An 18,125-nucleotide genomic window follows, 5' to 3' on the forward strand; every position below is an offset into this window, starting at 1 on the left:
TTATAACATGCAGCACATTTTTTTAGACCTGCAGTGCTAGAGAACGAACAGTAATACTTTAACTTTGTTTACCATAGTTTCCTTTTGAGGCTACATGCTTATATTTGTGTAGCAAGGACTGAGAATCAATAATTCATTTGTTATCCGTGGACTTCTGTTATCTTGGATGAATCACTTGTCCATTTATATTTGTTTCTTCTGTTCAAGGAGGGTCAATATTAAAACAAAAAAGGATAGCTTTATAATGAAGAAATTATATAAATAGTAGGTAGAAGACAAAAGGTGTTGTATACATTTTAATTAGAAAGTTGAGCTTTTGTCATCTGGCAAAACATGGTTATTGTAACAAATATTTTTTATTAAAAAGATGAGGCAAGATGAAGTATTTGCTGTAAGTAAAATTACCAATCACCTAATGTTTACGTCTAATTAGGCAGAATATTAAAAATTTAATAAATTTCTTGGTGATTAGTTTTCTGTCTTAAAGTACTAGATGCTGAGCCGTTATTTGTATATTTTAAAAATGAGAGTTTTTATGAATTTATTATAATTTGCTATATATACTGTGGCAATACTTTTAGTATTAGTTGAGATGAATAGAATATCTGTTCCTCAACTAGAGGAGTTCATGCAATTTTTTTTTAATGTTTCCTTGGTTTGAAAGAGAGAGAGCACGAGCAAGTGTGAGTGGGAGAAGGGGAGAGAGAGAGGGAGAGAGAATCTCAAGCAGGCTCCACACCATCATCAGTGCAGAGCCTGATATGGGACTTGAACCCATGAATCATGAGATCATGACCTGAGCTGAAATCAAGAGTCAAACGCTTAACTTGACTGAGCCACCCAGACGCCCCTATGCAAATTTGTTTTTAAGTTTTTATTTCTACTTTTCCTAGTTATGTTAATTGCTACTTCTGCATGAAGTGTCAGTTATTTCTAGATGTTGTCACTGTGCTACTTCTAGAAGCAAAATTTCCTCTAATTTAGGTCTCGAGTATACTGTTAATTAGGATAAAACTAACCAAACTTAGTTTTATTTTTGTTTTTGTCATTGTGTTTTGTTTTAAAAAATTTTTTTTTGAGAGAGAGAGAGAACAGGAGGGAGGGGCAGAGGGAGAATCTTAAGCTTCATGCTCTACGTGGAGCCCAATGTGGGGCTTGATCCCATGACCCTGGGATCGTGACCTAAGCCAAAATCAAGAGTTGGGCTCTCAACCTTCTGAGCCACCCAGGCGCATCTGTCATTGTGTTTTTAATAAGAAGTACGTCTGTTGAGAGCTTGATGAACTTTCATACATACGCCTGTGTGCTCCGATTTTGTCATCTACTTTGGCTGCTTTGAGGCATTTTTGCCCACTTCTTCATTATTCGTTCACATTGTTACGCTTTATAAATCAATAAGGGGGGATGCCTGGGTGGCTCAGCCTGCTTAGGATTCTCTCTGCCTGTACCTCTTGCTCTCTCGCTCTCAAAAAAAATAAAACAATATAAATGAATAAGGTGTTGATGTATATTAAATAATTTCCCAAAGCCCCTGGAGAACCAGGGCCATTTTTTGTTTTCAAAGTTATAATACATTATACAAATTTATATGAGGACATACGAGAAACCAATATCCCACCAATTGTTTTTTAAGAGAGAGAGAGACAGCCTGTGCATGCACATGAGTGGGGGAGGGGCAGAGGGAGAGAGAATCTGAAGCAGGATCCAGGCTCAGCTCAAGCCTCAGGGCTTGATGTCACAACCGTGAGGTCATGATCTGAGCCGAAATAAAGAGTAGGACACTTAACCAACTGAGCCACCCAGGCGTCCCTGCCACCAATTTTTGTATGTTTTTCATTAGTGTCTAATTGCTTATCTTTTCATTTTATTAGATAGTCTTTGTACTTAACAATTTTGTTGATTGTATAATGGTCTGTTAAGATATGTCATAATACCACTAGCTAATATGTTTTATATTCTTACTGTTGTTCTAAGCTCTACACATAGAAACTTAAATCACAGTAGTGTATATCATCCCCATTTTATAAATGACGACACCAATGCCTAGAATATATGTAATTTGCCCTGAGTTCCACACTGAATAAGGAGTAGGGACTGGATTCTAACCCACACACTCTGGTTCCAGAGCCCAGGCTCTGCTCTGTTGGATGTTTCAGTTTGCTTCTGATTTTCCCTTTAATAAATAGTGCTGATGCTAATACCCTGCTTATAATTTTTTGCATGTTTAGGATGATACCTTTGGGACAGCTTTGTAGTGGATCTCAATGGTGCTCGTGTTAAGAAGGAAGTTTTTGGCAACAAGCAGTGTATGGTAGTCATAATCTTCATTTACTTTAGTTACTGATGAATTGCTTGTGGTTAATGTGGGTGGGTGGGGGGGGTGGTGGAAATACACAGTATATTCTTTGCCTGGATAGCTTATGAGAATTGAACTACCATATTTCTTCAATTCTAAAATTCACATATTCCTATTTTTCATCATTTTTAAAAGCAGGATGCTTTTGCAACTAGTGAGTACATTTAATGTGGCCATTTGTTCCTTCTCTCATCTCTTGTAAAAGGTTGTTTTTAAAGTCTGGATGCACTGTTACATTTGTAGTGCCTTAGAATCAGTGGAGTATAGTCTATTATACCAGTTTTTTAAGGTAACTGAAGGAAAAGACTTAATGAAACATTTTATTTTCCAGATATACAGTCTCCTGATGCCGAATATGTAGATTTGCTCCTTAATCCTGAGCGCTACACGGGTTACAAAGGACCAGATGCTTGGAAGATATGGAATGTCATCTATGAAGAAAACTGTTTTAAGTAGGGGCCATTTCATTTAGAAAATCCTGAAAGATACAGTGATTTATCTAAACAAACAAAATCATAATGACTCTAAATTGCAAATCACATTCACTTTGTTAAAGGATATATTTGGACATAGAAAATACTTATTAATTAATCTAGTTCCCCTCTGGAGAAACATGTGGACACGACTTTCAACAAATATTTTTTTTTCTTCTTTAAAAAACAGAATAGTGTTAGACTTTTATGGGAGTACTGTGGACATTTCATACATGTTCATTCAGTGGATTATAGAATCTCATTTTATAGATGAAATAACCTAGAGCCAGCCAGGTTTATTTCATTTCCCAAGATCAGGTAGTTAGTAATAGAGAATACTCCTTTTGGTACTCTGTATTTGTCTTTTTGTGGCTATAGCTATTTTACCTGCTTTCAAGTTGAAGTTAAATTAATTTCAGAGAATAATTATAATGGGTAACACTTGAACACTCACTGTGTGTCAGTCTATTTCTTTTTCTTGACTTGAATTTCTCCAGTTTTGAAGTGGAGAGTTTTCATTATTTACTCATCTCTGCCATGTGTTTAATTTAAATTCCCTTGTTTATTATTAGGGATGTTTGACAGATTGACTCACTTTAAAGGTGTTTTTTTTTCATAGATTTATTTTTAAGTAATCTCTTACCCATCTAGAAGCTCGAACTTACAACCCCAAGATCAAGAATCACATTCTCAGGGCGCCTGGGTGGCTCAGTCAGTTAAGTGTCTGACTCTTGATCTCAGCGCAGGTCATGATCTCAAGGTTGGTGAGTTCAAGCCCCACATGAGGCTCTGTGCTTACATCGTGGAGCCTGCTTGGGATTCTGTCTCTCCTTCTCTCTGCCCCTCCCCTGCTGTGCTCTCTCTTTCAAAGTAAATAAACTAAAAGAAACTATTTTTTATTTAAAAAAAAAATTTTTTTTTTAACGTTTATTTATTTTTGAGACAGAGAGAGAGCATGAACAGGGGAGGGGCAGAGAGAGAGGGAGACACAGAATCTGAAACAGGTTCCAGGCTCTGAGCTGTCAGCACAGAGCCCGACACGGGGCTCAAACTCACGGACCGCGAGACCATGACCTGAGCCGAAGTCGGACGCTCAACCGACTGAGCCACCCAGGCGCCCCAAGGAAAGTATTTTTTAAAAAGAGTCACATGCTCTACCAACTGAGCCAGCCAGGTGCCCCTGAAGGTTTATTTTTTATTTAATTTACTTACTTTGTTTATTTTTTAGAGGTTATTTATTTTTGAGAGAGAGTGTGAACAAGGGAGGGGCAGAGAGAGGGGGAGACAGAGAATCTCAGGCAGGCTCCACACTGTCAGTGCAGAGCCCAACACTGGGCTTGAACCCATGAACTTTGAGATTATGACCTGAGCTGAAACTAAGAGTTGAACGCTTAACCACCTGAGCCACCCAGGTGCCCCTGAAGGGTATTTTTTTTAATGTGAAGTAAAATAGGGGCGCCTGGGTGGCTCAGTCGATTGAGCGTCTGACTTCGGCTCAGGGCATGATCTCACGGTTTGTGATTTCCAGCCCCATATCGGGCTCACTGCTGTCAGCAGAGAGCCTCCTTCGGATTCTGTGTCCCCCTCTTTGTCTGCCACTTCCCAGCTTGCGCTGTCTCTCAAAAACAAATATATCTTAAAAAAAATACCTTTTACTAAAATCATAACAAACTTGGTGGCCACAGGGCAAATTGATGTATCTAAGATTAACTAAGTGGAAAATAATCTACCCACACTACTTTTTTTCCCTTTTTATTTGAATGCTTGGGTTGAATATTTACATTTTTGTTTGTTCGTCTTTCACTTAGGAGTGTGCTTTGTGCCACACTCAAACACACACACATACACATGTGTATATGTATATGAAATGTATATAGAAACATTTATGACTCTAGGAGGAGAGCTTGACTGGTATTTTCTTCCTTTGTTTGAAGAAGTGATTAAGAAATGACTTTCTTCTGGCTGCTACAATGGGAAAAGATCAGAAACTATTACTGCTAAAACAGATAACAACCACCCTCCCTTAAAGCAATTAGAGAAAACTAAATATTTTATAAGCTCAGTGAAACAGTTTGCTTTTGGATATAGTCATTAAGAAACTCTCTGAGATAATTTCACTTTTATTTAAATAATTGTAACATGATAGGTAACATAATTATATTCTATAATTGAATTCTTTTGTTTCTAGGCCACAGACAATTAAAAGACCTTTAAATCCTTTGGCTTCTAGTCAAGGTGAGTTATTTATTTGCACTGTTATATTATTTATCAGGCAGTGAACTTTGGTTAGAAGGAAGAGGAAGGCCAGGTAAGGGTTGGCAAGAGCGTTTGAGATCATATATTCTATTTCCATGGAAGTTATGCCTCACCCTTATAGAGAAATTGGCGTTTAAAATATTTATACTCCAGTAAGAAGTATTTGTGTAATGAAGTTCATGGTATTAGATTATCATAGGATGGAGATTGGGTTAAATATTTATTCTTCTATGCATTTTTATATAATATCTGTATTTAGTTTTTCACTGTTTTTGCTCATTTTCCAGTTAAATGAATATCCAAAAACATTCTGCCTCAGATCTTTCCCAGAACTTGAAATCATTGTATATATTGGGAGTCTGATTTAAAATTCACGTCTTTATGCTTCATTAACATTTTTCATTTTCTCCATACGCTCAAGGTCTTGCCCAAATGCTGCCTTTTCCGCTCTCCCTGACCCTCCTAACTGGAAGAAACCTCTCTGTCCTCATAAAGTGGTCTTATGTTTTGTTTTTCTTACCACCTTTCCACTGTGCAGCATTATTTTACTATTATGTATCTATTGATCCTACCTAGTACTTTGGACATATGGGGAGTATTTATTGGCTTCATCTCTTAGCAGAGAGCCTGACACATAGCAGATGGAGTAGTTTGTTAAATAAATGATTGATGAAAATTGCTCTCTTTATTTAATGGTCTTGTCTACAATCGTGAAGATCATTTGTTCCTTCAGCAAATGATAACCCTCCGTGTACTATGCGCTAGGCACTGTGAAGGTGCAGAGGGGGTATAAAATTGAAACTCAGAAACCTTGCCCAGTCTATAATAGGCAGAATGGTTTGTTGAATAAACCATTTCAGTGTATGATTTCAGATTTTTTGCTTAGGAAATATATATCCCTGTTCTCTTAACATGTGCTTACTGATGAAATCTTTGATGTGCTTTTAGCAAATGTGTAAGGTTTTCATTTTTAAAATTCATTTGAAAAGCTGCTGATCTCATAGAGTCAATAAACAGAAATTTCCTCCTGGAAAGCAATAAGATTGCATCATTCCCTAAATGTTGGCAGACTAGTCTTTCTTAGATTCGAAATGAAAGAACATCTTTAAACAAGGGTTTGGGTTTATATGGAGTCACATATGGTAACTCACTGGAAGCTATTGATTTAATATAAGATGAAATGCAAATTTCTAGGTAAGAGGGGATTCTCACTAGGAATTCACATTATGATCTGATAAATTAATTAACCACCCTCACTTATCTGAAAGATAAGTGGGAATAGGTTAAATGTTCTTCATTAAGGAACTGTTTAGATGATTTATGGTGTATTCATGTAGTAGACTGCAGCTGTTAGAAATGTTGCTGAAAATTTGTATTTATTTGTGTAAGTAGTGACCAATAGCACACTGAGGTATCAAACAGTATGTATATGTATATAGTATATATAATATATTTTTGTAAAAACATACTTAATATAAAATCTAAATATCTATTTGCAAAGAAAAAGGACATTTACCAAAATGTAAACAGTATTTATATAGGGCAGAGGGAGTTATGAGTGACATTTTTTATTCCATCCGTGTCCTTCTTTTTTTTAAAAAAATATATATATTTGCAATGAGCATATGTTATTTTAATAATCCAACAATGATGGCATTGAATCAGCGTGGGCAAACGAAGACAAGGTTTTTAATAGTAACTGAACAGTTGCTTACAAACCGCTGAACTGTGCCTCATTTGAATCATAACACATAGTCTTTAAAAATATTCCTGAATAAGGTAAAGATTCACAATGTCAGTCTGGAGGTTTCAAAGCAAGAACACAAATCTTTAGCAGAAACTGTGTTACAGATGTAGGATAAATAAACGTGGAAAAAGGCTCTGCCAACCAAATAACCGTTAAGTCCTTAAGATACTTGAGAGTACTCTCAGATGATAGATTAGATTTTTCTCTCCTGTCAGCCCATATTAAATCTTGTACGAGCTGAAACCTCTCCTTATCCAGGCTCTTGGAGATGATGCCCTTGAGGCAAATCAGGCATAATTCCTATTATGCCTAGATACTAGATAGAGTTGCTCTCACAAGTGTCTTACTGTCAGATTTTGCTTAGGCGGGTGAACTGATGGACTAAAACTAACCATTATTCAGTCTTATTTTTATGGAAGTATAGCATTTTAAAGTGACATCTGGAAGGAGTTTACAATAATAAACATTTTGCTTTGTTTTTCAGGGAAAAGTGAAGGTAAATATAATTTCTTTATCATATGTTATATATATGTTTGCAGATACATTCAGATGTTTATTTGGCAAACTTTTCTTCCTACTCTGAGACTCATGTCTAAGATTCCGGAGGTGAAAGCACAGATTAAGAGAAAATTGACTGTGCCTGGGATCAGGCAGTAGAGACAACCTGCCTCAGCCTCTCGTAATTCACTTGTGCATTTTACCTATTGCACATGGAAGCTAGGCATTCCCCCTGGCCCCTATCAGGGAAAACTTCCTCTCCTTTACTCCTCAAGCAGAACTCTAGGATCCGCTGGGCCCGTATCAGAAGCTTCTAATGCCATCATGGGGACCCTGCCCTCATGACCTCAGTTAATCTAATCACCTCCCAAATCTTCCCCCTCCAAATACCATCACATTGGGAGTTAGGGCTTCAACATACGAATTTTAGGGGGCACATATTCATCCATAACAGCCTAAATTTCTGGATCAAAAGTTATAGACATTTTAGGCTCCTCATATGTATCACCAGATTGCATTTTGTCATTGAAAGGATGTGCTAATTTACATCCCTTCCAATCAATGTGCAGCTAGTTTCACCTGATCCTTTTCAAGTGACAATTGAGTATTGTCATATTTTTATCTTTACTATTAAAAGTGGTATATCTATAGATTTAATTTGCATTTTTATTACTAGTGAAATTGAGTAATTTTTATCTGTTATTACCATTTGTAGTTTATCCTTTGTGAATTTTCTACTATTATTTGCCTGCTTTAAATAGGCACTCTAGCATTTTTATTCAGTTTATGAGCTTTTTATGTATTTAAGATATTATCCCTTTGTTATATTTGTAACATACATTCTACCTACTTAGTTGTTTGCCTTTTACTTTTGCTTGTAAGGCTTTCTGACAAATAGATGTTTTAAGTTTTTAGATAGTCTAATTTATTGCATATTCTCTTTGTCATTCCTTCTATTACTTTTATGCTTGTTTAGTTCATTTTTAATATAAATACAAGGAACTTTAGTCAAAAGAACTATATAGTACGTTTGCCATCTGTAGTAAATGCATACTCAGAATCTTTACCTAGTTATAAAAATTATACCCATGTCTTTTCATGTTATTTCAAATAAACATTTTCATGTATTGTCATGCTCCACATTCTTACCATTTTAAATAGTTTTATATTATTCTACCATGTTATCTAATTATATAGTATTCTGCCGTGTTAATTTAGGCATTATTGTACATTTTGATTATTTCAGGTTTTAAAAGTTACATGTAATGTAATCATTGTACAAATTATTGACTCCTTCATCATTTGAATTATTTCTTTAGAACATAATTCTAAAAGTAGAATTACCAGGTCTAAGTATAGGAACAGTGATCTGATTGGGTCATAGAATATAAGCGATATTTGGTATTATAACATTTCCATGTATTGCTTCTTTGATATACTGAATGGCATAAAATGGCATAAGCTGAATGCAAATAATACACTACCAATTCTATTTCATAAATTCTGTTTACTTGCAAATTTAGAAAAGCATATGAGTTATTAATTTTCATAGCATCACCTGTGTTCTGACCTCATGTAAAACATTTTACCTGGAAAGTTATGAGACCTAGGCTACCTAAGGCAATGCTGACTCCTTTTAAAGACTGGGCAAGAGTGGGTGCCTGGGTGGCTTAACCCTTAGCATCCAACTCTTTTTTTCTTTTCTTTACTTTTTTTTTTTTTAAGGTTTATTTATTTTTGAGAGAGAAAGAGAGAGGGAGGCAGAGGAAGGGAGACACAGAATCCAAAGCAGGCTCTAGGCTCCAAGCTTTCTGCACAGAGCCCAACGCGGGGCTTGAATAACCAACTGAGCCACGCAGGCACACCTAAGCATCCAATTCTTAATCTCACCTCAGGTCTTGAGACCACAGTTGTGAGTTCAAGCCCCATGTTGGGCTCTGCACTCGGCAGGAAGCCTATTTAAAAAAAAAAAAAAAGAAAAGAAATAAAATAAAGACTGAGCAAGAGAATGGTACTTAATTGAATCCACACCAAGAACTTCTCTCCTTTCTTTGGAGAAATTGCAAATAAAAATTTGACCTTTTGTTAATTCTTAAATCATTGTTTGGCACAAATTTGCTATTATATATTGAAAAACTTACATTTTGGCATTTTTACAGCTTTGTGACTTATTTTCTTTCAATTTCAGAGAACACTTTTTACAGCTGGCTAGAAGGTAATTGGAAACTTTTAAGCAAATTTAAATGTTAAAAATGTTTTTCATTTTTAAAGACATACGAAATTAATTTTATAATGGTACAAGTTTCACATATGAAGTTTCTCTTACTAAATTACTATTTTTAGGCCTCTGTGTAGAAAAAAGAGCATTCTACAGACTTATATCTGGCCTACATGCAAGCATTAATGTGCATTTGAGTGCACGATATCTTCTACAAGGTATGTGACATTCAATGCTATTTATTTTACCACATTTATTTTCAGATATTCTTAAAATGTTTTGGTATTTACCTTAATGGGAAAAAGTTGACCCTATTGAATATTAGGCAGTAAAAATTCATTCTTAACTGGTAGTAATCAGGAATGTAGGAACTGTATTATAAGGACATGTTCAGCATGATCAGAGCTCTCTTTACCTTCTTTTAAGAAACTGCTCAAAATTGTACACATCACTTTGGAAATATTCTTTTGTTACGGGAGTTAAAATAGCTCCTTAAAGTACAGTTTGTTATTCATTAGATATTACTGTATTAAAACCCTTTTATTTGTGTGCCAGCTTTAGGCCTGGAGTTTAATGGGTAAAAGCATTTCCCATTTCTCTTTATGTTTTAAAAGTGCTGTTGCAAAACAAGACCATGGTTGATTTTCATCAGCAACCTATTTCTTCTGGAATTTAAAGTAGCTCTATGTCTCAGGAGCAAAATATAGTAACTATAATTTTAAATAGGGCTTCAAACTTATTAGTAATTTTGGATAGTCATGTTTAAATTGTGTATTTTGGTTTTATAAATATGTTTATATTCAAAAATTTGATTTTTGTGAAACCATATTTCTCAGTACAACAGTGAATTTATTTTTCTTTTAAGGATGGATCCTAGAAGATAAAATATTAATGTAGAACTATTAAAATTTAAATTACAAAAGCACATTTCATTGTTATATATTTTAAAATACAAAACGAAACTAACTTCTGTAGGCATAAATAACCCAATGTAAGTAAACTGAAAGTTAATTTTAAAATTCAGATTTTAATATTTATTTAATTTTTCTTTGTTCTTAGAAACGTGGTTGGAAAAGAAATGGGGACACAACATTACAGAATTTCAGCAGCGGTTTGATGGAATTTTGACTGAAGGAGAAGGTCCAAGAAGGCTTAAGAATTTGTATTTTCTCTACTTAATAGAATTAAGGGCTTTATCTAAAGTGGTACCATTCTTTGAGCGCCCAGATTTTCAACTCTTCACTGGAAATAAAGTTCAGGATGCAGAAAACAAAATGTTACTTCTGGAAATACTTCATGAAATCAAGTAAATTACATATTACAACTTGTACAACTTAAAATATTAGTAGAAGAGTGACAGGCGATATCCAAAGTTCAATTCTTGAACATTGAATTTAAAGAAGGGAAAATTATTTAAAAAAAATAATTAGAAGTTAATTTTGCACATAGGTCTTTTAGAATTGCATTTTGTTTTTGTTTTGACTTAGGTACTATAAGCCACAAGTTTTTAAAGAATTATTCTGGTAGTACTTGATACCTACATTATTTTCATTTTCAGTTGAACACACTGGGTTTAAGGCCAAACTTCTATTTTATGTAGTTGTTTTAGATTTGTGGATAAGAATTTGTTTTGGGGCAAGAGTGTTGATTTTACTGTATTTTCTTTTCTTTTTAAAAAAAAAACATTTTTTTTTTAACGTTTATTTATTTTTTGAGAGAGAGAAATAGCGTGCAGCTGGGGAGGGGCAGAGAAAGCAGGAGACACAGAATCCAAAGCAGGCTCCGGGCTCTGAGCTGTCGGCACCAGAGTCCAATGCAGGGCTTGAACTCACTAACCGTGAAATCATGACCCGAGCTGAAGTCGGAGCTCAACCTACTGAGCCACCCAGGCGCCCTTATATTTTCTACTCTATTTAATTATATTATTCATCACTGACCTGTGAAATGTTATATTAGCGGGACTTTTAATATTTTATAATACCTGAAAATGAATCTTCTCTGTTTTGAAATGCAGATCATTTCCTTTGCATTTTGATGAGAATTCCTTTTTTGCTGGGGATAAAAAAGAAGCAAACAAACTGAAGGTAATGATTTTATACTTTAATTTTTAGTTTCAAACTCTTATGCAGGTATGAATATAAGCCCATGTTTTTATAATTAACAATAAATCTTATTATATAAATATGAAATTATATGAAAAGCCAGAGTCATAAACTTTCTTTTCCTCGAAAAAAGGAAGTCCAAATGCAGGTCAGCTTAATATCTAGTTTGTATTGTGTTCAAAGTTAACGACTGAAATCTGTGTGTCACTGCACACTTTACAGATGGCTTTCACATTGATGGTCTCGTAGCAAATAGAACTTGTAAATTAAGGGAGAGGAATCTAGAGCATGAATGACAATATTAGTCTGTCTTTCTGAAAATGGTTTTGGTTAAATTACAAAGATCCTCTTTAGGGAGAGAGGGCACAGTGTTTGTCGTTTATCTCATTCAGCAGGAATTAAAGGTATTTAGGAAAGCCAGCATGTAGCCATGGGAAGAAACGACATGATACCCTACAAAATGAGGATTGTCTCTTAATAGGGGTATAAGCTCAGGCAAAGACCATCTTTGTGTATATTTGCATCAAAATCCTACAAATATAACATATTACTGGGAAGATTTATTAAACACTCACTATATGCAAAATAGGATTCTTTCATTAAAGGAAGGGACAGCTTCTACCCTCAGCAGACTCCAGTTTATTTGGGGACTCAAGTAAAATTATGTTACTGTTCTTTGTTACAAAACTATAGGTAAGGAAAGGCAGGTGGCCCTCAGGAGCTCTGGGCTTGATCTGATTTTTTTCAGAATATTTATGGCAATATTTCTCTGTTTTGTTATTCTTTGTTTTTTCTATAGGGAAAGAACCTGATTTTATGCAGTTTGCAAACACAATACTTTTCTCACTCTTTTTTTTTTTTTTTTGCTATGAAATAATAGTTATTTTTGACCTCCCATCTACCTCCTACTGAAAGCATTCTTGCTAGAAATACATACTTCAGTGCTTATATAACCTCCCAGGCAGCTTCCAGGAAGTTAAAAGTGAGGGGGAAGATACCGTAAAAAGACTTTTTTCTACTATTTTCACTGTCATCCTTATTTTTAGTATACTTGCTGTTTTATAGGAGCTTGTTTTGCATCAACTCTTTTTATATTGTGCAGATTAGAAATATTTCTCATAATGTTTTAATTTTATCAAAACTCTGAAACACTCAGCTTTTTTTTTTTTTTCAAGTTTAATGACATCTTTTACTATCTATCAAGGTTCGTCTCAGGATCCATATAAATGCAGTCTCCCAGAGTCCTATCTCTGGCTTGGAGATGTCCAGTGTGGATCAGCCCTTGTGACTGTGGGACAAGTTGCGCCAAAGGAGCCCTGGCCTTTTGGTTTCAGGATGATATGGACATGCTAAGCCCTAGGGCCTTGGCAGCGGGATCCGCCCAAGACCTGTTTGGAGGATGGGCCAGATGTAGGAGTGGGGAGCTGGCCTCCTTGCTGGGCCTGGGGAAATGAAGAAACACATCTCCATGCCACATTGGTCTCGCTCCCATTGTGGAAATATTGAACGTACTTTGGTCATGGCTGTAGCCATTCCCTCTCCCTAACTATATGTCTGACTCTGCCTTCATTGACACTTAGAAGTCATGGAGCCGGCATCCACTCAGTGGGCTCCTAAAGATGGGGGAACACTCATCTTTGATGTCCTATGGAGTTTAATAGGATTTTTTCAGAATTCAGATTTCTGAATTCTTTTATAATAAAAAAGTAAAAAAACAAGAAAATTTGTTAATATCAGAGAGTTTACTTTCTTAAAGTAGTTTATGGTGAACACAATGGATTTGAACCATCACATTAAGTTTTATTTTTTATAATTAATATAGGGTGTTATATTAGTTTCGGGTATGTATAAATTCATTTTAAAATCTCATCTTGGGCGCCTGGGTGATTCAATCGGTTAAACATCTGAGTTCTGCTCAGGTCATGATCTCATGGTTTGTGAGTTCAAGTCCCACATCAGGTGAGCTCAAGCCCCGCTTGGGGTGAGCCATGCTTCTCTGTATCTCTCTCTCTCTGCCCTTCATGGGATTCTCTCTCTCACTCTGTCTCTTTCTCTCCCTTCCTCCCTCTCTCTGCCTCTTGCTTACTTGTGCCCCTTCTCTCTCAAAAAAATCTCATCTGCTTTATACTCTGTCAATGTATGGTTAGAAATAGAAGACTGCATGAAAGAATTGTTTAGTGTTCAACTCAAAATAGAGTAGGATCTCACTTGAAGGCTTTTAAAACATTTAAGGATCGGGTGAGAATTGGGTTTTGGTCAGTTGGTTTCACTGAATATAAACTACGGTATGTAACCACAGCATGTTTGTTCATTCTACCCACTGACTATAATTTAAAGTACTGACCTAAAAGCTGTATACATAAACAAGGAGAATCTATAAGTGATTTAGGTTCTGGTTATTTTAAGGATCATAAATTCTCCTAATCCGAGATAACTTTGGAATATATTTAGGTTATTGGACATTGATATTTGTGAAGTCACAGATATTTTCTCCTGGTCTGATGTAGTAAATTTCTAGCTTATTAATTTGGTTCTGGCATATTAAATTCACATAAGCAATTGTGCTTTGCTTTAATTTTGCAGTGTTATTTTGGCTATTGTAAGCAATCATGCTTACTCTCTGTGTATGCCATACAAAGATTTACTCAAGAGCTGCCACATTCAAGTATTTGAATTAACAAACATAGATCCAGATACTGAATTTAGGTGTCTACAAAAGCAAGCACAGTCTTTTAGAACAGAGGCTTCCAACCTTTCCAACTATGAGAGTCCCTAAAGTCAAAAACTTTTAAGCTCTCCCTGTGAGAGTAGTATTTTTTGTATCTATAGATTATGACAATATAATTACCAAAAGGCTAAAATACATTTGGTAACACTTTTAAGGTAAAAGTTGTGTTTTATTGATCATAGCATTTATATTCATTTGGAAATTTATAGTGCATACATGAGATCTATTCTGTCTGTAGGCAATGCTTGTCTACATATGGATTTTGTAGGCCCTTGTAATTATTGAACCCTTCAGAGGTCAGCACTTCATAGGATCGGGACATCTGCTTTAGAGTAATTTTACTATGCTGTTATTGTTAAAAGTGTGATTAAAAAAAATTTTTTTTTAAATGTATTTATTTTTGAGAGCGAGAAAGAGAGTGCAAACTAGGGAGGGGCAGAGAGAGGGAGACACAGAATCCGAAGCAGGCTCCAGGCTCTGAGCTGTGAGCACAGAGCCTGACGTGGGGCTCGAACCCACAAACCGTGTGATCATGACCTCAGCTGAAGTCGGATGCTTAACCGACTGAGCCACCCAGGTGCCCCAAAGTGTGATTTTTCTTTAATTCAGGTTAAAACACAAGTTTAAAGGAAACCTTAAATCACCAAAATTTACTTAGAGTAATATTACTGGGTAAATATTTTTAAAAAGTAGGTTTAAAATTCAGATTACCTCTTACTGAACTCAGTGCAAAAGGTACAGAAACATAAGATGTAGAATATTGTTAACAAATGGTAATATTATTGACTTGGGCTTTATACTAAATTAATACAAAATTTATATTGATAAAGATACAAGATCTGGGATCCTAGAAAAAAATCTTTTGTACATTACACCTACTTCAAAGCCTCAAGCTGAATAAAGCATCTAGGGAAGAAGTATCCTCAGGATGAATTGTGAATACACTTTGAAAGTGGGTTCCAGTCTTTGCTGATTTATTCCCATTTTAAAGTCATTGGTCCTGTTCTCTTCTGGTTGAGCCCAGTGTGTGGTTTGTCACATTTAAAAATAGAGAAGTGCTACACACTCCTCAAACTGTGGGCTGACTGGTACAATGGATATTCAGTCAGAAATGTATGTCAAATTTCCTGCTTAAAGCTTGGGATTCCAGTACAAGTCCAGGACAGAAGGAGTCACTTGGCAAACTAATTTCCATTGGAGTAAAAGTAGGATGTGTTCTTGGTTTCCTATCTTTTTTACTTACTCCTTAAGGACATATACTACTTTTGGATGATCTGGATTAATTTTTTCCTATTATAAACAATGTAATACCTTAGTGTTATAGAATATATACCTACATATTAAAAGTATAAAACCAAAAAGGGAACAATAAACATCAAATTCAGAATAATTATAGAGAGTAGGATACAGGACTTTGGAGGCATACATAGAGGTTTCTGTGGTACTTGTGATAGTTTCTTTTAAAGATTGGTGACATATACCTGGATGTTCACTATATTCTGTATATTTCTGTATGATAATATTAATTATAAATATATTTAAAAATAAAAATATGGTAAAATATTATTAATAATAAAATATCTGATTGTTTTACCTAATTAATACCAGAAAGCAAAGCTTTCTTTAACTTTTATGGAGCCAAATTTTGAAATTTCTCCCTCCCTCTCTCTCTTTTTTTTTTTTTAAAGTTTATTTATTTATTTTTGAGAGAGAGCAAGAGATAGAAAGGGAGAGAGCTTGAGCGAGGGAAGGGCAGAGAGAGAGGGAAAGAGAGAGAATCCCAAGCAGGGGCTAGAACTCACAAACTGCCAGATCATGATCTGAGCTAAAACCAACAAGAGTTCGATATTAACCAAGTGAGCCACCCAGGTGCCCCTTTTTTTTCTTTCTTGGTAAATGATGCCATTCTACGCCTGTCCCCCTTCTTCTGATATTTAATATAGTTAATAATCACATAAAGCAAAACATCTCAACTCAGTTACCTTTTTGTATATTTGCAGATAGTTTAGTTTCTGAGTCAGGCAGGCCAGGGGTCTTTGTTTGCTGTTTCCTACACGTGGGAGTTTGGGCAACCTAACCTCTCTGAACCTTGTTTTTTTAATTCATGTAGATTATAATAACGTTTGCTTTTGGATTTGCGGGGAAGTTAAAATGAAATTGTGTATGTAGATTCTGGTACGCAGGGGTGCTCAGTGAATGTGGATTTTAATTCTCTTCCCCTTTTTCAATCCCCTTTAGTCCCCTGCACAGTGCTGGACACATAGAAGGCACTCAGAAAACACTTAGTGTTTGATTATATACTAAATATAAATAAAATCTCGTTAAATTGTTTTCAGGAGGACTTTCGACTGCATTTTAGAAATATTTCTAGAATCATGGATTGTGTTGGTTGTTTTAAGTGTCGACTGTGGGGAAAGCTTCAGGTAAGTAAATCTAGCTCAATCTTATTTTTCATTTATTCTTTACCCAAAGAATTTTCTGACTTTTTTTTTTCTTATTTCTATTATAGATACAGGGTTTGGGGACTGCTCTGAAGATTTTGTTTTCTGAGAAACTGATAGCAAATATGCCAGAAAGTGGGCCCAGCTATGAATTCCATCTAACCCGACAAGAAATAGTATCATTATTTAATGCATTTGGAAGGTTAGTTTGAATGTACTTAAATTGTTTCTGTTAGCCAAGTAAATCTAGTGCAACACATACACTCTCAGATAAAACGGGTAAGGAATATCCTTTTTAGTGAAATTTTTTCACTACAGAATTCTGTGATCTTATGAAATGTAGGCACACACAATCATTAGATGATATTCTTTACTTTTGTCTATTGATTTTTATAATTATGATTAATTTATTGATTAGAATTCAGTATTCACATAAAATTTTACTGAATTTGTGTATATTTTTCTAATTATTTAAAAGTAGTTTTTGTGCTGCCCACATATTTTTTGAAGGTCCTGGAAAAAATCATGTTGTTCAAAATAGGTATATGTATACAATTTCTTTGTGGATTCACCATTATGTGAAAAGGTTAATAATTCTTTAAAAATAATTTTTTAAAATGATTGGAAGATAAACTTGAAATAAGGAACTTACATTATACTTTATACATTATAATGTATACATTATACATCTATACTTTATGTATAGATGCATTTCCTGCTGACTACTGTTTGTAGAGAATGCAGAGATTTATACAAACGACATTTTCTAAGGATGACATTTCTTCACTTTAAAAAAAATATGATTTAATATTTTGGGTTTGAAATAATTGACCTTCAAAATTATTCTCTAGTACACAGAAACTTAACGTTTTAGTTCATTGAGAATTATGGTACTTTTTTTATGGTGGAGAGCAGAATAAAATACACTTCAAAATAATAATCAAACTTTTATAAAAAGTAGTGAAAACAATTTGGTCACATATTTACTATTGTCACTCTTTGTAGTCCAAAAGCTTTGATTCTTGTGTATTTACTAAATATGGAATATTGATGAGTTTCACTATTCATATACTTATGCATATTTAAACTACATATTTTAGGGGCGCCTGGGTGGCGCAGTCGGTTAAACGTCCGACTTCAGCCAGGTCACGATCTCGCGGTCCGTGAGTTCGAGCCCCGCGTCAGGCTCTGGGCTGATGGCTCAGAGCCTGGAGCCTGTTTCCGATTCTGTGTCCCCCTCTCTCTCTGCCCCTCCCCCGTTCAGGCTCTGTCTCTCTCTGTCCCAAAAATAAATAAACGTTGAAAA

General features: G+C 35.1%; 1 protein-coding gene across 2 annotated transcripts in view; it reads left to right on the forward strand.

Annotated features, from left to right (window-relative positions):
* The window catches only part of ERO1A (endoplasmic reticulum oxidoreductase 1 alpha), a 47,585-nt gene that overhangs the window by 26,014 nt on the left and 3,446 nt on the right, over positions 1-18,125 (forward strand). The window contains exons 7-15 of one of the 2 annotated variants that reach the window (XM_086709748.1): positions 2,688-2,808; positions 5,018-5,064; positions 7,317-7,328; positions 9,519-9,545; positions 9,674-9,766; positions 10,608-10,854; positions 11,563-11,632; positions 16,715-16,801; positions 16,888-17,021. In XM_086709748.1, coding sequence (XP_086565874.1) covers positions 2,688-2,808; positions 5,018-5,064; positions 7,317-7,328; positions 9,519-9,545; positions 9,674-9,766; positions 10,608-10,854; positions 11,563-11,632; positions 16,715-16,801; positions 16,888-17,021 — 838 coding nt within the window. The remainder of the gene's footprint in view (positions 1-2,687; positions 2,809-5,017; positions 5,065-7,316; positions 7,329-9,518; positions 9,546-9,673; positions 9,767-10,607; positions 10,855-11,562; positions 11,633-16,714; positions 16,802-16,887; positions 17,022-18,125) is intronic. The other variant, XM_086709749.1, reaches the window with a different exon arrangement.

Source organism: Puma concolor, chromosome B3, assembly GCF_028749965.1.
Source record: "Puma concolor isolate L17-30 chromosome B3, mPumCon1.1.hap2, whole genome shotgun sequence".
NCBI classification, from domain to species: Eukaryota; Metazoa; Chordata; class Mammalia; order Carnivora; family Felidae; genus Puma; species Puma concolor.